This window comes from Dipodomys ordii, unplaced genomic scaffold (assembly GCF_000151885.1).
Source record: "Dipodomys ordii isolate 6190 unplaced genomic scaffold, Dord_2.0 Scaffold17, whole genome shotgun sequence".
NCBI lineage: Eukaryota > Metazoa > Chordata > Mammalia > Rodentia > Heteromyidae > Dipodomys > Dipodomys ordii.
In genome coordinates this window covers 10,467,992-10,492,464 of record NW_012267233.1, presented here as the reverse complement: position 1 = coordinate 10,492,464, position 24,473 = coordinate 10,467,992, and the positions used below count along the sequence as shown (strand labels likewise).

At 38.1% G+C, this 24,473-nt stretch overlaps 1 protein-coding gene across 1 annotated transcript; it reads right to left on the bottom strand.

The window, feature by feature from the left end:
- Positions 1-5,887: 5,887 nt before the first annotated feature.
- Ywhaz (tyrosine 3-monooxygenase/tryptophan 5-monooxygenase activation protein, zeta) lies at positions 5,888-22,578 on the bottom strand. Its single transcript, XM_013012504.1, has 5 exons — positions 22,270-22,578; positions 10,673-10,796; positions 9,570-9,733; positions 9,392-9,487; positions 5,888-6,961 (listed from the first exon to the last, which is right to left on the bottom strand). The coding sequence occupies exons 1-5, from the start codon at positions 22,561-22,563 to the stop codon at positions 6,902-6,904; spliced, it is 738 nt and encodes a 245-aa protein (XP_012867958.1). The 5' UTR covers positions 22,564-22,578; the 3' UTR covers positions 5,888-6,901.
- Positions 22,579-24,473: the final 1,895 nt, after the last annotated feature.

The following is a 24,473-nucleotide window of genomic DNA, read 5'->3' as shown; positions in this document are numbered from 1 at the left end:
ACACCCAAAATTAAGTGGGAGGGGCTGGGAATTTGTGACCTAGTGGTAGAGTGCTTGCCTTGCATGCATGAGGCCCTGGGTTCCATACCTCAGCACCACATACACAGAAAAGGCCGGAAGTGGTGCTGTAGCTCAAGCGGTAGAGCACTAGCCTTGAGCTGATGAGCACAGGGACAGCACCCAGGCCCAGAGTTCAAGCCCCAAGACCAAAAAAAAGAAAAAAAAAGTGGGAATAAACTGTTCACTGAGTGAACTGAATGTGGGCAGCAGAGGAGGTCTCTGGGGCCAAGTCCTTGACTTAGAGGACATGGGCTCTCTAGAGACAAGGACAGCACTGGCAGCACAAAGCTTTGCACCAGTAAAACTGCTGGGACCCTCAGAGAGCCAAAATAGGTGCTCTGTAGTTTCTCAGTTCCCAAGATCCCTTCTTGGCACCCCACCTCATTATACTTCTCCAAGTGAGTCTCCTATTCAACCTAGCATTAATCACCACTGATGATGCTAAATGAGATACATAGACTCTACAAGGGAGCAACATCTTTTCCCTATTTAGCCACTTTTCCTCCCAAACCATTAACATGTGGCATGTTGGTTCAGCTAAATGTTACTCTTTGATCAATATGCTCCCTAATAATAAAACTTTCCTGCAGAATTTTAGGTGGAACCCCCAAATTTATGTGTATTTATACCATACCATATATTAAGTATTCTGGGTACACTCCAATAATTATTAGGATGAAAATGATTTTACTAGTGGAGATGAAGTTAAGGGGTTTATGGTGATGAAGAAAAAACCTGTCATGGAACTTAATGGTAGCAAGTGGCTGTGAGATCTACCATTCATAGTTAACATTACGAAGTACCTCTTTCAAGCTGAATGTCAGGCTACAGAACCCCAGCTCCCAGCTTTCAAGTGTGAAGCTAAATTAAACTTGTGGAAAGTGCAACTCAAAATACAGTGCATTTCCCCACATTGAAAGTACTAAAGTCTTCTACCACAGAGGCATGCTGGTGAATGTTTAAAACAAATTGAGCTGTTTAACCAAAGATTGAAGATGGAGGAAACTAAACAATGGAATTGAATGTATTTGCTACATTGTTTAATTGGGAACTAGCTGATGTGCTGGATAACCTACAAGAAGAAATCATTTTGCTGAAAAGCCATGATGAACTGAAAGCCACTGAATTATTATTTGTTTTTGTCAGTTGTGTTGTGGGGCTTGAACTCTGGGCCTAGGCGCTGTCCCTCAGCTCTTCAGCTCAAGGCAAATACTCTACCACCTGAGCCATAGCACCACTTCCAGTTTTCTGATGGTTTATTGAAAATAAGAGTCTCACAGACTTTCCTGCCCAGTTTGGCTTTGAACTGAGATCCTCATATCTCAGTCTCCTGAGTACCTAGGATTACAGGCTTGAGCCACCAGTACCCGGCAAAGCCACTGAATTCTATCAATATTATATAAGCAGCCTGGCACTGGTGGCTCAAACATGTAAACCTAGCAACTCAAGAGGCTGAGATCTGAGATCTGAGGTTGGTTTGAAGCTAGCCCACACAGAAAAGTCAGGAGATTATTATGTTGTTAACCAGCAAAAATCCAGAATTAGAGGCATGGTTCAAGTGGTAGAGTGTTAGTTTAGAGAAAAAAGCTCAGGGACAGTGCCCAAGCCCTTCAGTTCAAGTTCCAGGACTGGCATAAAAAAATTACATAAGCAATGATAAATTTCCAACTGTGAGGAGACATGCTTTGAAGAATGAATCTGTACTCAGAAAGACTGCTGCAAACAGTTCTTTTCAAAACTCAGCACTGCAGTCAACTGAGCTCCAGACTCACCATCACAAACTCAGAAAAGCAGTTGGAGTAACTTCATCATCAATACCAGCTACCATCACTAGAGAAGCAGTTCCCAGCCACCACATTAGGAATTAATTGAATGCATGACCAAAGATAGTGGACAATTTTGTATGGCCCTAGAATTATATCCAAATGGTCATTTGGCAGAAAAAAAGTCTCCAGCTCTAGTTTAGTAGGATATAGTCCTTAAACTTCACACAGACACACACACAGATACATAGAAACTCATCATGTCCTAATAAAGATCTTTAAAGACTTTCCTCCTTTTCAGAGATGGCTGGTTTTTTCTTTGGAAGTGCTGCATTATTTGATAATAAATCCTTCCAGTTCAGCAAATCTCCAGTTCTTGGCTTTCTGCTCTTCCACAGTGAACTGAAAATAAAAGACAATTTTAACATGTAATGAATTTCATAGCTTCCGTAGACTGCATGTTCAGTTTACTGTCATTTAATCAAACTTGGTGGCAAATGTTCTTTTCTGTTACCATTCAAGTGAGCTTTGACTATTTTTTTAACCCCATATTTTGTTTTCATTAGTTCTTTTTCTGTGACCTTTGATGCTCAAGACTGAATTAATCATGATCCTTGTATCATCTCTATTCTTGCATGCATTTGTGTGATATCCTAGTTCAGTTCCAAGTTGAAAACATCACTGTTAATTTAGACTTACCTGTCCTAATACCTTCAGCTGTCCCTTGTTTGTTCTCTATCGGTGTCCTCCAAGTTTTGTACTTGCATTTCTTGATGACAGTTTAAGTATCAGTTCATGTTTGAGTTTTCCAGGGAACACAGTGTTTAGCTGAGGCTTTTTTTTCACAAGCCATTGTTATTTATGTCATTATTTCCACTACTGGAGATGATGTAACACTACACATTCTCAACAAACGTTCGGTTTATTTTGATTTTTTTTTCTGATTCAGTATAGCTATGATATTGTTTTATAATATTCTAATGCATACATCCAAGATTCGTGTTGGGCTATATTCAATGTCACCAGATAATCCCAAATTGTATTCTTTTGAAACCCAGATTTTTAATATTTATTGAGATAGTCTCCTCCATCTAAGTTAACTGGAAAACTTATCTTGCTTCCTCCCTCAGCATTCTGTATGCTGGGTTAACAGACATGTGCCATCTTGCCTTGTGATTAGCTTTTGAACCTCAAACTGTGTGTGTGTATACATACATACATACATACTATATATATATATATATACACACACACACACACATACATACATACATACAGGATAGACATCTCCCCTTTTCAAGACAGGGTCTAGTCATGTAGCCAATTTGCTGAGTAGCCTAGGGTGGCTTCAGTCACTGAGCATGCTCATGTTCAATCTCCCCTTGTTGCTTGACGGAAGTTTTATATATTCGTGGCATTGATCTTTTGTCAGGTTTTGTCTCCACAGCTGCGTGACTCTTTCAGATGCCTTAATTTCTGTGAATTTGTATTTTCAAAATTACAAAAAACATTGGCGCTGTGTCCCTTTTTTTCCTTGCCCTATCAGCAAGTTCACTAGCCTGTATCTTAAGAACATTCTAAACTTTGCTTTTAAGTACATCATCTGGAGTTGGCTTGTACATACACTAAAAAAATACAACAGCAAATTTCTCAAGTCCCAGGCGACTGACTCTCCACCCTCTCATCGCCACACAAATTCTAAATGACATCTGCTTCCAAACACCAGCTTTAATGTGAAAAGGCCTATTTTGATTGCTGTCAGCCTTCATCTTTATGTGGTCCCACCCAAATTCTAAAATTTGCCCTTGTAGATTCTGTAATTTCCATCTGGATCTCATTTATTCTGCAAATATAAGCTGAACAAATCTCTGCTGTGCCTTAAAGGACTGACCCAAGCCAACACCCAATTAGATTAGCAATTATTAATACCAACTAAGCATTGATTGGGACTGGAATTTGGAATCTGGTACTGACAAACCTTCTATGCTTCAACTTGGACTTTCAGTAACGCCACAGAACAAACTATTATCAAGTATTCGGGTCTTACCAACATGTTTATATTCATTTCTGCAACAAAATAGTGGTTAAGACACCCTTTGCAAAACTGGGTAGTTGGAGTAATACATACTTGTCAGTACCGTTTGACCTGCTACAGGTACATGTCAGTCTTAAACACATTGAGTGCTCATACAGTGATGATAGCACACTTTGGGTCAAGCACACTTTTCCCCCAGTAGTATTTAATGCTGCAGCTACAGCTGGTTCCAAAACTCTTTGAGTCTGCTTTCAATAATAGAAGACATTTTAGACATATCCTAATCAGTTTCCAGTCACAGTTCTGTCAACTTTAGGGATGACCAGTCTAAGATGGCAGCTTCTTTGTTGGCCTTGACTAGGTTTGATTATGGCGGGTCTTGTGACCACTTTGTGGGGAAGATTGGGCCCCTAAATTGTGATATACATTCTCATCCTGCCTTTCCCCAGTCTATGATCTTTACAAGCATGATGGTAAGTCACATCCTTTCTTTCCCTAGTCACTGGGCTACACTTACTCAAGTACAAATGTATAACTGAACATACTCTTCACATCACTGGATTCTCCAATTTATGGGCACTGTTATGTTCACAAGACAGACATGAAGCCTTGATTTGGGACAACTAGATAAATGAGTTACAAATAAGTTTATTATTCAAATTCCAAAGGGAAGAATCTCATGTTGGAAATCCTCATTTACTGGTCACTATTGGCAGAAAACATTAAATAGCTATTATCAGTGAACTATCACAATATTAGAACCAAACTAGTAACTAGAGCCTAATAGGCCAAATGTGACAAATTTCTGATTTATAATTTACTTGAATGAGATGAGATCCCATCCTTGGTCTACTAAGTGAACAAAAATTTCCTATCCTTGGGCCTGGGGGCCAGGAGAAATGGAAAATCTGTGAATGAAGATGTATTATGTTGTCCTAAATGCTTGAGGTTTCTTTTTCTCCTGGAAATAAAGACCCCCCAAGGCCTCCATTGCACTTTTATTTTAATGTAGTACTTAGGACAATTGTCCCAAAGGGCAGATATTTCTCAATTTAATCAAATTGTAATAAAACAAGCAATGAAACAGTATTTGGAATTTTAGTTTTTCACCCTTATCATCAAGACTCACTGCCTCCCATCATCAATATTTATTGAGCATTTACAGTGTACTAGGCACAATAGAACATACAGAAAACATTGTCCCTGCTCTGGAGGAGCTTACATTCTAAAAGAAAAAAAAAATACACCTCTTTTAAAATGGCATTTTTGTTTGGTGTTTTCTGTAAAGTACTGAGGGAATATTCTGTAGGGTGAGCTTTGGGTTTAACTTAGCCCCATCATTATTTAGAGAAGAAAGATTTAAAGGCAAACAATGACAGACCATTCGGGATAGAGTTTATAGGATATACACAATCTCATCAACTAAGGAGAGATGTGCTGCAGAAGAGGATGAGGGAAATAGTTTGTGGGATGCAAGCAAAGGAAGCAAGGGATCTTAGACATTGAGTGGAGCCAGAAAGATCATGCGGCCTTTTCCCAAGTACACGGCCACCAAGGAGGAATGGTTGGTGACAAGACAGAAAGCTAAAAAAAGGAAGGTAGTAAGCCTGTGCACGTGACAAACAGAATGACCAAAATCAAAGGCAAGCTGTATCAAGAAATTCTCAAAAACCAAGTGATTTGGAAGCACAGAATTTACAGTTAATGCTACCCCAATGTCATGATGGGCCAAGAACATTGTGGCTTCCTAAGTTAGAAAATGCCATATACCAAAATTTTAACTGGAACATTTTACTTTTCCAATCAATTTCCCCCTCCCAAGGATGGGATGGGGGAGAATGGGGAATATGGGAGACGGTCGGTTGTTAGATTAATATTTTTGTTGTTATGATAAACTTTGCACTTTAACTTGGTTAAAAGCCCATTAGCTGCCAAAAGGGAGTAAGGAACAAATTTCTAATAATGTACAATTGTTTTAGAGAAGTTTTAAAACCAAAAGACTAATTTACATGAAAAGTTGTAGAGAAAGTAGTTGAAAAGTCCATTCATAAAACTTTTATTCCACTTACATGAACTTAATACATGTGTTCTTAACAATTATGCTTGGATTGTTCATGAAAATTTCCTAAAACATTAAACAAAGCTAGCCATCATCTCAAGTTATTTCCCTGTTAACTATTTTTACAGCACATGCATGTTAGGCAAGTATCAAAAAAGAAAAAAAAAAATCACAAAAGCAAAAAAAAAAAAAATCTAAAAAAAAGTTAAATACATGGGGTTTTTTTGTTTACTGCTGTGCTTGATATACATGAATAATGAATACCAAGCAGTTCATTTTTACTGCATCTTTACTTTTACATTTGTTCTTAGGTTGCCTAAAACATTTAAATACAAATAAAATGTGTAGCAAAAATAATGAGAGCAAACAGCAGGTAACTTTACAAATAATGGAATGTGAACCGTTTCTGCCCTTATCCGGAGTTAACTGGGTCACAACTTTTGTTTCAAAGAACACTTCTGGTGCTGTAGTCAAGGGTGTGCACACGGAGATAGACTCTTCCACAGAAATACATGATTCCAACATGTAATATCCATGGAATATGTTTGTACCACAGCTTTGCAAGTGCTCCAAACCTTTAAAGTACCCACAATAACTACGCCTGTGACTGGAACCAATTTTCCCTTTTATTCCCCACCAGTACAAACCAATATATAGGAAGATGTCTTCACTTTACATGGAAGCAGTTTTAGCACTGTGAAGTCACCATGTACCAAAGTATATGCCAAACATTTATAACTTGTATAAAAATTCCACATCCCCATATTGGCCACCTCAAGATGAAAACAGATAACTCCCTAAATGTTAACTGGCTCTACTCCCCTAATATTAAACATAAAAACCACATGGGAAATATAGAAATTCAAATAGAAGTAACATAAACGTCATAAATCGTAAACAAAAAACTATTTGTGGGACAGCATGGATGACAAATGGTCTACTGTGTAAATTTTAGAATGAGGCAGACAAAAGTTGGAAGGCTGGTTAATTTTCCCCTCCTTCTCCTGCTTCCGCTTCGTCTCCTTGGGTATCCGATGTCCACAACTAGTAAAAGAAGGAAATATTTTTTCAGTGTATGTTTCAGATTCAACAAGGGGGAAAAAAAGTCTTATTTTCATTTATATACCAAGGTCTTAGCATGTCACCGTGTGTTTTCATTGAAAAGAATTCTTTGGGCTGGGAAGGTGGCTCAGTGGTAGAGCGCTTGCCTTACATGCCTGAGGCCCTGGGTTTGATTCCTCAGCAACACATAAGCAAAAAGAAAAAAAGCCGGAAGTGGCACTGTGTCTCAAGTGGTAGAGTGCTAGCCTTGAGCTGAAGGGCTGAGGGACAGCACCCAGGCCCAGAGTTCAGATCCTACGACCTGACCCCCCCAAAAAAAATAAAAAAAAAAAAAAGAATTCTTTAAGACATGTCCAGAAAAGCTCCTATGACAGATGGACATACTAATTAGATACAATGGAACCTGAAGGACTTAATTCAAGGAAAATTCTCCATGGTATGGAAACTAGCAACCAGCATCACCTCTCTGAGCTGAGCAAAACAAACTTTAACCATTTGTTATATGACTCGAATGATGGAAAAATAGTATGGTCATAACCAAATATTCTGAGAGGTGAAAACAAAAGTTGTCTCATAATGTAGGGATTATGGATTCTCTATTGCTAATTTTAATGTTCACTTTTCCAATGGGTTATGAAATAATTACAAAATTATTTATTTAACTGGTCCTGGGCCTTGAACTCTGGCCCCGAGTGCTGTCTAAGTTCCTTTTTGCTCAAGGCTAGCAACTCTTACCACTTGAACCACGGCACCACTTCCAGTTTGAAGATAAGAGTCTCAAGGACCTTCCTGCCTGGACTGGTTTTGAATGGTGATCCTTAGATCTCAGCTTCCTGAGTAGTTAGGTTTACAGGTATGAGCCACTGGAGCTCAGTGATTCCAAAATTATTTCAATTGTGTCAATGTTGGAAAGTTTTGGAATTTTCCCCCTCAAGACAGTCTTACTATAGAGCCCAAGACATAGAATGGAAACCCTAGTTCCAAATCATGTACTGTCTTCATTGCTATATTAACATCAAAATTCATCTGGATGTATAAATTAGATCAGACCCTCAAAAAATCATAATATATCTCAGGTTCCACTTTAAACAAGAATAAGGATTTTTTTTTAGGAGGGGTCAGGGGTTGGGAGAATCTTACAATGTTGACTAGACTGGGCTTCAAAGTTGTAATCATACTGACTCAGCCTCCTGACTATATGTAGGATTTAGAAGCATGTCCTTCTGGCCCAGAAAGAAATATTTCTTTTTGTCAGTACTGGAACTTGAACTCAGGGCCTGGGTACTGTTGTCTCAAAGTTAGTGTTCTACCACTTGGGCCACAGTGACACTTCGAGCTTTTTTGTGATTAGAGCCTGGACTTTCCTGTCCAGGCTGGCTTTGAATTATGATCTTCACATCTCAGCCTACTGAGTAGCTGGAATTATGGGAGTGAGCCACTGGTGCCTGGCAGAAATATTCTTAATAAGTTTATTGAATTAAGTGCTTCATATGTAATATAGATTCTTTCATTTGGAATGGGATATAATTCAGCAGTATAGCATCTGCTTAAGCATGCCTCAGTTCTTGGATTAAATCCTCAGCATTACAAAAAAAAGTCTTTAAATTCTTTATTACTTCAAAAACCTCAAGTTTGTAGGTAACTTTGAATTTACTTGTCATTTTGGCTAGTTAGTAGGTAGTAGACTAGAATTAAGTTGGAAACAAAAGGATGACGTCTCCAAGATAAGTAGCCCTAAAGCTAACAAACCCAGCAACACTAGACTACCATCTCTAATTTCTACCTCTACCTGACACACAGCAGAGGCTGGATTTTTTTTTTTTACCTAAGCCTCAAAACTTCAAATTTAGTGCTTATCTGAAGAAAATGAGAAAACCTAAGGGACCAAGGAGACATATATGCCAGGACTAGGTGGTCTGTATGTGGATTCCAATTTAAACTAAAAACTGTTAAGACTCTTGAAATTTGACTTAGATGTGCAATATTTAAACACTCTAATCCTGTAGAGTCTCTTAAAAATTTCTGAAATTATTAGCACTTTATACAAAAACAGGAAGGAACCTTAGTGGACAAAAAAAATTAGAAGAACTGATACATGTATAGCCTTGATTTACTTTTGATATAAAACAACTCTTCTGGGACTAAAAGAAACACTCAATATTTCAAACAGAAACTAAATGGCTTGTGTCATTGAAAGTCCAAAACCATAGATCACAAAAAAAATCTTGAGAATTCCTATTTCAACAATAGAGTTTTAACAATAAATGTGTACATTTGTAGCACAAATCTAGTTTCTATATGGTAGTCTTCATGTAACTTGAACTGCAGATAGGATATGTTTAATACTAGAAAGAACCATAAATATTCCTTTGTAGTAAAAACAATCATGAATGATGCAGTTTATGTACTTACTGTCAAGTTGTCTCTCAGTAACTGCATAATTAGCGTGCTATCTTTGTACGACTCTTCACTTAATGTATCAAGTTCAGCAATGGCTTCATCAAAAGCCTATGATTTAAAACAAGTACACTTCAGTGCTCAAATAATAATGACAATTGCTAAACTTCCACGCAACAAGTAAAATACATACTGTCTTTGCAAGAGAGCAAGCTTTCTCTGGGGAGTTCAGAATCTCATAATAGAACACCGAGAAGTTAAGGGCCAGACCCAATCTGATAGGATGCGTTGGTTGCATTTCCTTTTTGCTGATTTCAAAAGCTTCTTGGTATGCCTGTTGTGACTGATCCACAATCCCTGAGTAAAAGAACATAGGGACAAAGTTTGTGTTTCATTTTCATGCCTAAAATCAAACCTCATGTGGCCTCTGAACTGTAAGTTCAAACAAGTTCAAACAACCTTATCTGAATTACTATAGAAAAAAGGCTTGTCCATGCCCTGTGCCTCACACCTGTAAACCTAGCTACTCTGGAGGCTGAGATCTGAGAATAGTGGTTTAAAGTCAGGTTGGGTCAGGAAAGTCTGAGAGACTCTTACCTCTATCATAAACTACTAAAACGCCAGAAGGGGAGCTGTGGCTCAAGAGGTAGTGTGCTAGCCTTGATCAATCTGCACAAAACAAAGCAAAGCAAAACAAAACAAAACAAAAGGTGTGTCTATTAACCAGCTACTCGTTAATATCAAGCAGTATAAAACAACCCTGGAATCGCTTTGCTTACATTTTTAATTAGCATTTTACACTCCTCAGTTATGCAGTGGCGACTACTTTACATAACTGGGAAGAAATTAATGTTGGATACAAAACTGGCTTTTCAGAAAAGAGTTATCAATGTTAAACAGTATATATAATTTCTTTTTTTCTTTTCTCTTTTTGCTGGTCCGGGGACTTGGAAGTCAGGGCCTGGGTGCTGTCCCTGAGCTTCTTTGTGATAAAGACTAGCACTCTACCACTTGAGCCACAGTGCCACATCCAGCTTCTTCTGAGTTGTTTATTGTAGATAATTGTCTCACAGACTTTCCTGCCCAGGCTGGCTTTGAACCACAATCCTGAGATCTCAGCCTCCTAACTACATAGGATTAGAGGTATGAGCTACCAGCGCCTGGCTAGCAGTATATAATTTCAAGATTCAAAAGCAAAAAGCTCTATAGCTTGCTATTCAGTGTTCTAAGCAATTCACTGTCCATACCACATTTTATACAAGTTCAACCAAGAAGGTTAAAACAAAAACAGGATACCTTTCTTGTCATCACCAGCAGCAACTTCAGCCAAGTAGCGGTAGTAGTCTCCCTTCATTTTCAAATAGAAGACTTTGCTCTCTGCTTGTGAAGCATTAGGAATCAAGAACTTTTCCAAAAGAGACTTAGGAGGGAAAAAAAAACAACAGTAAGACAATTATACAACAAAATACTTTGGTGTCCACTCAATGAAGTACATTTTTTAAGTTCACACTATAGCCTTAGTTATAAAAACTCTAACCCCCAGATATTGCCAATAATATAAGTGAAAATGTAGTAGAGGCATAATCTGTGATTTAAAAGTTAGCAGAGTGTTTTGGGCAGCAATATTTAAAATATGAAGGCATGTGCCACCACAGCCAGTTTATTGGTTGTAACAGGGTCTTGCTCATTTATTGCCTGAGTTAAATCTCCAACTTCAATCTCTAACTAGTGATCTCTGGTTCCAAACAGCTAGTACTACAGGTGTGCACCACCACACCAGGCCATAATGATTTGTATTTAAGAACATTTTCTCATGAGCTGGCAATCTTTCCATTAAATGTAATCATCTCATGAGAATAAAAAGAGCAGAACCTAAGAGGTGAGCCTTTTGGGACTGTGGAGCAATGAATGAAGTAGAAACCAATAATGCATACAGAGTTCACACCAGAGGAAGGAGAACAAGATTAACTTCATTTACAAATAATATACAATGGGGCTGGGAAGATGGCTCAGGGGTAGAGTGCTTGCCTTGCATGCCTGAGGCCCTGGGTTTGATTCCTCAGCACCACATAAGCAAAAAGAAAAAAGCTGGAGGTGGCGCTGTGGCTCAAGTGGTAGAGCGCTAGCCTTGAGCTAAAAAGCTGAGGGACAGCACCCAGGCCCAGAGTTCAGGCCCCACGACCGGACCCAAAAAAATAAAAATAAAATAAAATAATATATAAGTGAAGTAATACCTATGACAGGCAAAACATTTCAAATCAAAGTAATATTTCCAAAGTGAATTAAGGCAGTGAAAAGTTTATGAACAGCAAAGATTAAACTCACAGAAAGGGTTTTTACCTAAATAAACATTTAACGATCATTACATTAAGTAAAATTAAAGTGTCATCTTGTTTGGCTTAGTAACTACATAAATTTATTTGAATCTCAATATATTAAAAATTACCTCCCAGTTGATTTAAAGCAAAAAATGTGATAGTTGTATTACGGTGGGGGAAGCAGAGCTAGTATCCCTATTAGGTACACACTAAAAAAAAAAAGAAAAGAAAAAAGCAGAGCCTACTCTTAATACCTACTTCTTTCTGGTATTAGATATACTCTAGGAATAAAGGTGAGATCCATTTTAACCTGTGCTGAGCCCTTCCCCCCGCCCCACCAAATCAATTCTTACAAGAAAAAAAAGTACCTAATTCTTGGTTTCAGTCCTTGAATGGACTTCATTTAATTTTTATCTCTTTTTTATGCCTAACAGTTTGACAACGCTTTAAAAACAAAAACCTATATCCACTATATTAAAATGGTGGCAAGGGCAGTTGAAGGAACAAACGTGTTAGCCCAGCTGCTCCAACCTATATATAAATGAAGGCTAGCATATATGCAGTTATGTAAGAGTCAATTAATCTTTGAAGATGTAAAAATTTGGCAGCAAATTTGATAGTAGATATGATGGCACATATCTGTAATCCTAACACTTGGGAGGTGGAGGCGGAAAGACATTGAGTTTGAAAGAAGACAGTGATTCAAAACATCCAGAGCTAAGATTACAGCTCAGCGGTAAGGCACCTGTATGCATAAGCCAAGACCCTTGGATCAATCACCAGTAACCACCTCCATCAAGAGTGTAAAAATACCAGAAAACTCTATTTAGGCAAGGTGTTGATAAGTACTATGAGAGCTAGGAATCTGTCTTCCATGCGTAAATTCTGTATTCCAAAAACACCATCTTTCATACTAGACTAACCTAAACCCATGCTCAACAGGCTGTTGGAAGCTGTATGTATTAACAGCTAACTAACTTCCCTCAAGATGAACACTGCATTAGCCATAAAATAACAACTTTTAAAGCTATTAACTAGAAGCCACAAGGAGTAATAATAAGGCTTTTTATTGACTTAACAAGGACAAAATGTCAACAGTAGCCTGTGTTTTTGGTGAAATAACTGAATGTTGTGTTGTATTCTTAACCTACTTACAAGCTTCATATATGTATACTTTGTATATTTTAGGAATTAAAAAAATCTGATTGAACTACAATACAAGCATAATTTTAAGTTTCATTTAAATAAGCAGTTCACAACACTTAGAATAAAGTGTAATTATTAGCTTAACACCTGAAAACTATAAACGGTCTTCATTATCAAGAGTTTATTACTTTACCAAACTTCTATATAATAATGACAAAATAAGATAAAAACTTGAGGCTGATACTATGTCAGATAATATTGTGCTAAGAGAAAAAAGTATCCTACTTCTCTGCAAACCTAATCTACTCATTAAGAGTTACAAATATCTAGATATTGTATTAGGCACATATATGAAGGAACTACAGTATAGGGGCAAGTACCTAATATGCTCATATGACCACTGGAAAACTGAAAATTTCCAATGGTCAGCATTCTGAGAATGCTGAGAGAAATCCAGAACAAAGAGTGTGGGAGGTAGTGTGAGAGAAAAATTTATTGCCACCAAGAAATGTCATAAGAATCTCACAGACTGACGCTCAATCTTCTTGTGCTTAATTTTAAGCATTAATTTGAAAATTCCTCTGGTATTCCAGGAAGCTGCTCACATGCAGTAAACACTCTTCAATCTACCACTTTATCCTTGTTAAGGTCTGATTTAAATTTGAGATCACTTTTTCTTTAAGTGGAATCAGAGAATTTTATAGGACTGTATCCTTAAGATTATACTTAACTTCTGCAATGTAGGGTTTTGTTTTGAGATGGGGGGGTCCTAAAACTTTAGTTTCCTAAATTCTGAAATTACAGCTGTGGGTTACCACAGCAAGCAATATTGGATGTTTTAATGTTACTGTCTAAGTAAAAGGACATCATGTGCGTCAGAGTAAACAAAATGCAAACTGTGATCCTGGATGGAATTCTGGAACCACCCAGGAAATTCTATTTACTAAATTTAAGAGATGTAGTTTATATAGCAGTTAGTTTATTAAATTCCTGACTTTCATCATTATAATGTAATTGCTATCCATAAGCAAAAAAAGCCAAGTGAGAAGCACAGGCTCTGAGTTCAAGCCCTATACCAGCAGACATACATAGAGTGCCACCCCCCCAAAAAAAAAGTGCAATTATTTTCTAAAAGCAAATTTTAAGGAGAAATCCTTAAAATAATGATTATTCAGGGAGATGGTGGGATCAACAGTGTACTTTGGCATCTATCCTCTTATCTTTTGTACTCTTGCTTTTAAAATTCTGAGTATTAATTTCATACTTAAGAACACAAAAACACTGATGTATTTGTAAAGAAGAATGAAAAGCAGAAAAAAGGTCTCACTTTTTCCTAAGATAGTATATCAGTTATACTGTAAGTTTAATTTCTATGAAAGTAACAACATAAAACATCAGCAAAAACAAAATGAAAATCGAAAATACAGCTGGGCTAATTTTGTTGTATGACCTTACCAAATATGTGAAGACAAGCTCTTCCTCTATTTTAGATTCAACTACCATGGTTCATTTCCATAAAAAGAACAATGGAGACATTAGAACAGACATGCCTACTTTCACACAAAGCATGAATGTACACACATGTACACACAACTACAACTGGTGGTTAAAAAAGGTGGTGGTGCCAGGAACCAGTGACTCATGCCTGTAATCCTACCTCCTGGGGAGGCTGAGATCTGAAGATTGTAATTCAAAGCTAGACTGAGCAGAAAAATCCATGGTTTCAGGAAAAAAAAAAAAAGCCAGAAGTGGCGCTGTAGCTCAAGTGGTAGAGCCCTAGACTTGAGCTGAAGAGCTGAGGGACAGCACCCAGGCCCAGAGTTCAGGCCCCATGACCGGACCCCCCCCCCAAAAAAAAGGAAAATTGAGGGGATAGGTGGAGCTGGGGGAGAATTTTGAAAGGGTGACACTACTCATAAACTGACACACTGAAGTGAAATCCCTCTATACAACTATTTCAAGTTATTTTCTTTTGTTTTTCAAATGAGGAGGCTGGAAAAAAGCAGTAAAATGAGGATGCTGGAAAAAAGCAGTAAAGCTATTTATTTGTTGTAGTGTCCATTACTTTTAAAACTAGTCTCTTACTCCCCCTTGTGGCTGGAGTGGCTTCCATTCTTTTCTGAACTGCAACTTCAGCTGCTTCCAATCGACCAATTAAAAGTATTCCATCAAAAATGCTAACGACATAGGGTAGTATAAAGAAATCATTTAAGTGTCTGATTTAAAGTCTAACCTTTCAAAGCTTGAATTAAAATCATTGAAAAGTACAATTTTAAGTGTGTATGAGGGAAGTCAGAGCTGATCGTTTTAAAGATGAGAAGTATAGACTGAAGATAAAATGGTAAGAATTTTTTGACTAGTCAAATTTTCATTTAATTTCCTAAAATCAACAAGATATTTGATAAGACTAAGGTATAATTATCCCTTTGGTTAAGAAATGTGAATACCACGATGATAGGTTTTTCCTGGAAAAAAGAGTTGCTCCCTATTTTATGCCCCAAATTAAGCAAGATATCTGTATAAAACTGAATGCTGACAGAATGCCTTGTTTCATAGTTCATCACAAAATAAACAGTATAGCCTGGGTAAAAGGACTAACAAAAAATGAGAATAAAAACAAACTAAGGGAACTGCCTGCCTCTGCTTGCTAATGTTAGCCAAATAATCCCAGAAGGAATAAATTATTTTTTAAATGTTTAAAAGACAAAAAACAAGTTAAAGTCTTTACTTTCCCATAATTTCCATCACTGTTAGGTCTTAAGCATCTACTTCTGTTTTTAGACATGTATATTATATATAAATTCCCTAGTGGGACTATATTTTATCAGACTCTTTAAAAAAAAGGTCAAATAAAACAGGCACTGGTGGCTCATGCCTAAGAAGGCTGAAATCTGAGGATCCCAGTTCAAAGCCAGCCTGGACAAAAAGTGCTTAAACTCTTATTTCCAATTAACTAGAAAAAGGAAGTGAAACTGAGGCTCAAGTGCTAGATTGTCAGCCTTGAGCATAAAAATCAAGTGAAAGCACAAGGCCCCAAAAGTCTAAGTCCCAGTATTGGCACCAAAACAAATCTGTGCCCTTTAGTCACAATTAAATGTGATATAGGAAATTAGTGAATAAAGAATAGTGGAGAATGACCCCTTAGTAAGATGCACCTAGTAAAATGAGAAAGATTGAGAGGTCCAGATTTGTGCAATATTATTTCTCCAGTGCACTTTAGGAGTTAATATAAATAAATGCCAATGGTCTTGTTTCCAAGAACAAAGGAATGGAACTAATATTCTAAAGTTGAAAATGACTTTCATATCAAGATTAAATTAAGGTCTAACAGCTAATGAAGCAGCTAATGAAACCCAAGATGAGAATTAGCAGTGGCCTGCATGAGGCTTTATGTAAAAGATTTTGGCAAAAACAGAGCCAGCCAAGTGTTCAGGATGAAAGCAGTGTTTCAGAAAAGATTACAAGTAAGAAATGTATACAGCAGTAACAGTTTGTAATGAGGGAAAAAGTAGGACATGTAGATTCTAAAAAAAAGCAAGCTGTGAGCTAATGGAACTAAGTCCCCTAAAATCTTGAGCATTACTTGTCTTCAATAGAGTTGTTAGTACAGCAAGGGCTATGGGACCAGAATGAAATCACAATGAATATTCCAGAAATTCTAGAAAAAAAAATCTTTAAGGGTAGTTATTTTCTATAGCATACTTCCTTTTATGTGCTAGAAAATCAAAGTAGATAGATTCATGAGGGAGGAAATCTTAAAAGGCTTAAGAAAATTCTACTTAGTTAACAGACTATACCTCAGTGTCTTAAATTTATTATATGCTTACCAAGAACTCACCATTTGTTTCCAAAATTATGACAATTATACCACTATACTCACTTTAATTATTTAAATGTTACCTAATGAAATGTAACTATAAAAATGTTGATAGGGCTGGGAATATGGCTTAGTGGTAGACTGCTTCCTTAGCATGCATGAAGCCATGGGTTTAATTCCTCAGTACCCCATAAACAGAAAACACCGGAAATGGTGCTGTGGCTTAAGTGGTAGAGTGCTAGCCTTGAGCAAAAGCTCAGGGACAGTGCCCAGTTCAAGCCTTACCAACAAAAAAAGAAAAAAAAAATTTTTTTTCCCCAAGAAGGAGCCAGCTACTGATGGCTCATGCCTGTAAATCCTAACTATTCTGGAGGCTGAGATTTGAGGATCTTGGTTCAAAGCCAGACCAGGCAGAAAAGTCTCTGAGACTCTCCTCTCCCAAAACAGAAAAACTCAAAAACAGAAAATGGCGCTGTGGCTAAAGTGACAGAGCACTTGTCTTGAGCACAAAGAAGTTCAGGGACAGACAGTGCCCAGGCTCTGAGTTCAGGACAAAAAAATAAAAATAAAAAATACAAAACATTTTTTAAGAAAGAAAAAAAAACCCTACTAATTCAAAGTTATTAATAACCCTAAAATAGTTTATTATTCTTCACTCTTATTTCAACTATGTAATCAAGGACTGAAAGATTTTCTTCTCTTGGACAGATTAAACATTATTTCCTAAGTATTTATGTTCTTCTTATACTTTTGAGCCTTTCCTCAAGTGTTTCATTTTAATTTCAGTCCTTTCATCTTTTCCTTAGTTCACTCTTATTTTCACAACTCACTTCATCACAAAACATCTTCATGTCAACCATCTCTTACTAAAGTCCTATCTAGGACTCTGTTCTTATTTAAGTATTGCTTACTGAAAAACGATAGGTAACCAACCTGCTGCTCTTGATCAAGTTACTGGCGGTTATTCTCCATCCAGCCAAACAAGAAACTCCTATCTTTCCATTCAGCTTACTTCATATACCTCAGACCTCCCCACTGTGTAACATACCTCACTGAATGCTTAATGTTTAACACTTAATACTTAAAATGACTACTAGTGTGTTAAAAAAAAATGTCCAGCTTACTCATTTCTAGAAGGCTCTGTAGCTATTTACTAATGCCACCTAAGTTCTTGGGTGTTAATGACATATCAAAAGCCATAAATGACAAAAACATGTAAATATTTATCTGGCACTGCAGAATACTTTCCCCCCACCATTAAAAAAGTAGTTGTACAAGAGTTGCCATTTAACAAAGCTGTTTATCAATACAATGCATCTTGACCACTGTCATCCCTTTTCAACACAGAATTCTTTGAAGAAGTCCCTATTCCAATAAATGAGTTGCCTAGCAATTTGTCAGCCTAAAAATTAATTCTATATTGCAGTTTTTAAAAGCTCAAGGAACATATTGATAAGAATGTCAAAACTAACAAAGACCCAAAAGATGCATGCTTTCCTGTCTTGCTCCTGTTTCTGCTTAATAGCAGCTCTGTGGGCCGGAGATTAAAATTAGTGCCCAGGAACCACATCTTAAAACTGTTCCAGGCAAATAAAATGGAGACCAGCATAATCAAATACAACTTGGTTAAGTTAACCGAATCATGATTACAGTAGTTGATTGCTCAACTACTGCTATCAACTATTACAAATGTTAAATACATAATTTTACTGCTTCCTGTCTGAGGCCCCTATAAGGAAAGGAAACCATTCTTTCTTTGCTTTATTAGACAGACATGGTTTTCAAATTCAACGAAAACATCTGAAAATCTGATGGTATGAATTCTGCCTCACTGAAACACAAACACACATACTCTTAGAATTCTGGCAGGCTCATAATTTCTTTTAAAACACATCAACAGCACACAAGGTACCTTTTATCTGATTCTCATTTTCCTCAACATTAGGGGTATGGGTATCATTTTTATTTAAATGAAATCAGTTTTCTCAGAGGAATTGAGTAATTTCAAACTGTGGTTTGTCTCAAAATGTTGAGTTCTTTTTATACCACAGTGCACTTATTTAAGTTAATTTTCAGTTTTCTCCTATATATTCCCTCATTTTGATTTTCATTTCATTTCTTGGCTACATGTTTTGGATCCATGTATAACTTTTAGGTATCACTACAGTTAGTAAATTTGGTCTAAGCACCTGGCAGGAAAGATACAACTGTATTCGTTTTATACATAATTTCAATTAACAAAGAGTCTCAAGTCCTTTTGCATAAGGAAAAGTTCATATTGTGAAGAGTATGCAGCCATCAGTATTCTCATAATAATGTTCTCTAACACCTATAAAGTAACAATGCCCCTTTTTGTCTGCTTCTTAAATGGCAAAAAACAAACACTTGATAAATATAATCAGAAGAGCTTATAAGGAAAACTAAGAATTCTAGCAATTATGCTGCTTTTTAAAAAGAAATATTTTTCTCAGCAAGGATAATGCAACGATTAGTGTTTGGTTCATCACCAATGCTACAGTCAACAACTAGTTCTGCAAAAGAATTACCTATTTCCTCTAAAAATTAGTCATCAAGTACGATGGCTCAATAAGTTTTTTTTTGTCAGTTATGGGGCTTGAACTCTCGCCTGGGCGCTGTCGCTCAGCTCTTCAGCTCAAGGCTAGTGCTCTACCACTTGAGCCACAGCACCACTTCCGGTTTTCTGAGTGGTTTATTAGACATAAGAGTCTCATGAACTTTCCTGCCCAGGCTGGCTTTGAACTACAATCCCAGCCTCCTGAGTAGCTAGGATTAAAGGTGTGAGCCACCAGCACCAGGCAAGAAGTTTTTTTTTTTTTTTTTAAATGTAACAATTATTAGTTCTGCTGAATTTTACTAGAAAGAGGAAAAGGAATTTCATGCAAGATATTTCCAAGTCAGTATCTCTGAAAAACATGGTAGGGAAGCCATATATATAATATCAAGCTATATAAACATTTGAGTTTTCTCAAGTTGAAAGCCTTGGAAAATCAGTAGTACTACTGAGCTAATTATATTACGTAAAATACTTAGCATATACAACATTAGAACCATGAAAAGGTCAGACTTGCTCTTGGAAAGACCTAAGCTGGAAAGAAAAGCCACTTATATAGCAAAGGAACAAAATCTTCAAACAAAACTTTCACTCAAACTTGCAAAAAGACAAAATGAAGAGAAACAGGCAGTAACAAGTATAGAGACCCTTGATAATCTTAAAAGATGATTGAAAGATTCATCTAACAGTTCTCATCTTCTTCATCTGATTGGAAAACCAGGGAAAGATAGAATTAAAACTTTTTCCTAGGAAATTTTAACAAATAGGTACTTTTTGTATACTCTGTGTGAGTATACACAGGCAAATACCTACCTGACATTGCAAATAAACTTGTCAGCGGAAGGTAAATGTTACCAAAACCCCTTTTATTCCTAAAATTGATTTTTATCTTATAGGTAATTATATTTTGTAATATGCTCTTCGAAACCAACATAATTAGTACTTTGGGGGAAAAACATCAAGGCAAACAATTTATTAACAAATACTTAGATGATATTGGCTAGTAAGAAAATAAAAAAGCCAACGTTTTCAAATTTTAAATTTTAACTGTCTCAGCTAACACAATAGGTGTATCATTTAGTTTCAATAAGGCACAATATTTATCTTAGAAATTACAGCTATAGAAAAATTTCAAAAAGCAAACAAAATGCATACATGAAAGATGCCATTTAAGATTTTGCAGCCCACTTTAATTAGGATAAAAAACCAACATCACTTTTCCTATTACTAAAGTCTTGTGTGGAATCCATATCATTACAACTTTAAACCGACCATCAAGCTAGGTACTGGTGGCTTATGCCTGTAATTCTAGTTATTCAGGGGGCTGAGACCTGAGTAAGTAAAGTTTGTGGGACTCTTATGGCTAAGTAATCACCAAAACAAGTCCAGAAGTGGAGCTGCAAGCTAGCCTTGAGCAAAAAAGCCCAAGAATAGCATCTAGTCCCTTGAGTTCAAACCCCAAGTCCGCATCTCTCTCTCTCTCACACACACACAAATATACCACATCAGAAATAATTCTTTTTTGGGGGGAGAGGGGGTCCGGTCGTGGGGCTTATGTGGTGCTAAGGAATTGAACCCAGGGCCTCAGGCATGCGGCAAGCGCTCTACCACTGAGCCACCTTCCCAGCCCAAGTCAGATTTTTTTTTTTTGGGGGGGGGGCAGGTTGTGGGGCCTGAACTCTGGGCCTGGGCACTGTCCCTCAGCTCTTCAGCTCAAGGCTAGCGCTCTACCACTTGAGTCACAGCGCCACTTCCGGGTTTTTTCTTTTGCTTATGTGGTGCTGAGGAATCGAACCCAGGGCCTCAGGCATGCTAGGCAAGCGCTCTACCACTGAGCCAACTTCCCAGCCCAGAAATAATTCTGCATTAGCTCTTCCATGAACGAAGTTCAAGTGTTAAATATTGCACCTTGACTTGCATACTGAGTTCCAGATTCAGAACCCTGTCCAGAGAAATAACAGCCAGTTTTGTATACCAGAGTCCCACAATATACAAAACCCAATGTGCAGCTACAAGTGTTAGTGTAATCACTTAGCAACACATTATTCCACAAAAATTCCTGGTTCATTAAGAAAGGAAAAATATTCATGTTTATAAAGATAGATGTTAACTGGTTAAGATTTTCTACTGGATTATACTTGAATTCTTTCTGCAACAAAAAGCTCTTAATTTGTAAGAGAATATTAATATTAACCAAAACATAATGTTTATTTCTTTTAATCTTTGGGGGAAAGCACAATACCTCAACACTAGGTGCTAAATACTTAAAATTCCTCTTCAACCTGGAAAAATCAAGTGTGAATTATTCATAACCAACCTTTCACTCTAGTTGTCAATGTTAGCTAACAATGAAAAAAGAAAAAGAAACAACTATGAAACCAAGGTTTTCCGCATAACCAATTCACTGCATTAACTCTGTAGTGGCTAACTGGCAAGCTTTTACAACCAGTTTCCTACTACATTCCTTATATGAAGCAATATGTGTAAAATTCTTACATCTGTATGCATGTTTATAACAACTTTAGCTCAATAATACAGATAATTCTAACTATTGCAATGTTAACACAATCAGGTTTATCTTTTTGATTAATACTAGTTATACCACTGTCTATTGGTATTTTTTAGCAAAACCGCACTATTTGATAATTGTTGCTTTATTTACTTATTTATTTGTCAGTCATGGGGGCTGAACCCTGGGCCTGGGAGCTGTCCCTCCGCTCTTCAGGTCAAGGCTAGTGTTCTACCACTGGAGCCACAGCACTCACTACTACTGGCTTTTTCTGCTTATGTGGTGCTGAGGAATCGAACCCAGGGCCTCATGCATGCAAGGCAAGCACTCTACAACTGAGCTACCTTCCCAGCCCCTTCATATATTTTATAGAAACTACCTACCATTGTTTCAACATCTTCAAGTAGTAATACCCGAAGACTCTTATATTTACAGGTTTTTAGAAGAAAAAGAAAAGCCCAGAAAAAGATGTAACTGATATTAGTTATAAGAACCCTATGTTATTATGAAGCAAGAACAAACGATTCTCACCAGTACATCATTGCAGATATCTCTTAGCTCGGTCTCAATTTTCTCTCTGTATTCTCGGGCCATCTGCTGTTTTTTCTCAGCACCTTCCGTTTTTTGCTCAATACTTGAAACGACTCTCCAAGATGACCTACGGGCTCCTACAACATTTTTGTAAGCAACTGAGAGAAGATTCCTTTCCTCATTAGATAATTCACCTCCTTGCTCAGTTACAGACTTCATGCAGGCTGCCATGTCATCATATCGCTCAGCCTGCTCAGCCAGTTTGGCCTTCTGCACCAGCTCATTTTTATCCATGACTGGATGTTCTGCAGGGAGCAAAAAAAAAAAAAAGGAATATTTAGAAAAAAATCCCACAAAAACACACATACTTAAACCCATACTTGTTTTAAATCAGCTACATTACCATTGCAAACCTGGTAAATTACTACCTGTCAAAGTTGTCATGAGGAATATAAAATGTAGCCTTCCAAAAGGATATCAAAATAAAAAATTGAAATAGCATATGTATAGTCATTAACATTTGTTTAGCAAAGCTGAAATTGCATTACCCTATCTGTTTAGAAGATCCTAACTGACATAAGGTCAAAGCACTTTTGGATAAATGAACTACCTTGTTTTCAGTATCACCAAGTGACCCAAACTTAAGCAGCCTTCCCCTTCCTTCCTTCAGTAAAAACAATGCCCATAAAGAACAATTAAATCCTCATCACACTTCCAGGATCATAAGTCATATGTCAGTTTGATGTAATTCATGTCTTTTAACAGTCTTAAAACTCTTGTCAGGGGCATTACAAATGGCATTGCCCCCCACACCCATCCTAAATCTACCAGATCTCTGGCCAGCTTGGCCAGCTTATCATAACATGATAATTTTCTGGGGAAAACAATCAAATTGCTTCTTAGAATTGAGTCTAAGTATCTTTGTACACTAAAATATATGTCACACTGGAAGCATCCTTCAGTATTCATTATGTCATCTGAGTTTTTGTCTCTTCACTGTCACAACTTATTTGAGTATAGCACCCAAGTCCTGTCTTCCCACTTAATTCACCTTCTTCATCTAAAGTTCCCTAGACTTTATCTTCTGAAAAGTGAATGATTGCTAAACCATAGTGATGACATATAAGGGATAATGGAATGCATATCCTAAAAGGCACTACTAAATTGAAAGATGGACAGAAGAACCACAGCCACCCATGGTGGGAATTGATTTCTCAGTATCCGCATCATCTTTACCTTTCCAGAAAGTCCTCAAACACTTCTTTAAAACACATAAGTAATAAAAGCATAAACTTAAACTGAATGATGTAGTATGTCATTCTGGGTCTCGAAATTACAAATTTTCTCTCTAGGAACTAAAGAACCCTATCTAAATGTTGCTTCTGCTGAAAAAATGACTTTAAACATTGTAAACCAGGACAAAGGTTTCCCTCGCCAACCTCTAGGGTAGAAAGGGGAAGTGGATTCGGTTTCTCACAGAATTAGAGCTCCCCAGCCTCCCTCCACTTTGCGGGAAGACTCTCACCGCACCCACTTAACTCTTAACTGACTTAAGACGTTCGTGAGGGTAAAGCGATCTCCCGAAGACCGTGACTTTCAAGCGCAAATCCTTCGGTTCGCACAATCCGCAACCACCTCCCTTCCCAGGCTCCGCCCAGGCTTGTGCCTCCGCACCAGTCCCCGACTCCCTTTGTCATGGCGGAACTGTGTCAAGGAGCCCAACCTACAGCTGAGTGTTAAACGCCTCCCCCCCCCCTCGCAGGAGGAGGGAGGAGCAGCCCGCGCCCCCGCCCTAGTCCGAGGGGGGGGCCGCCCGCCCGGGGGCAGAAACGCCTGCGCCGCCAGCAGAAGCCCAGCCGCCACCAGGCCATCGCCGCACACCCGCTCACCCACCGCGCTCCCCGCCACAGGACACGGCGGGTGTCCACCCCGATCCCACCCGGCCTCGACAGCTGCAGGCCGGGGGGGGGGGGGTGCGGGCCACACCCAACCCGGCAGGGCCTCCCGCGGCAGTTCGGTCCCGCTCACCTCCGCGAAGCTCAGGATGGGCGTCTCCGAACCGAGCACCCGGACGCGGGAGCTCCGGTCCGCCCGGGAGGGCGAGGCGCCCACCGCGCTGCTACTCCCCATCCCCGGCCTCCCCCGGGCCTGGCCCCCGCCCACGCCGGGGACACTCAAGTCTCCCCCCCCGCACTACGGCCCCC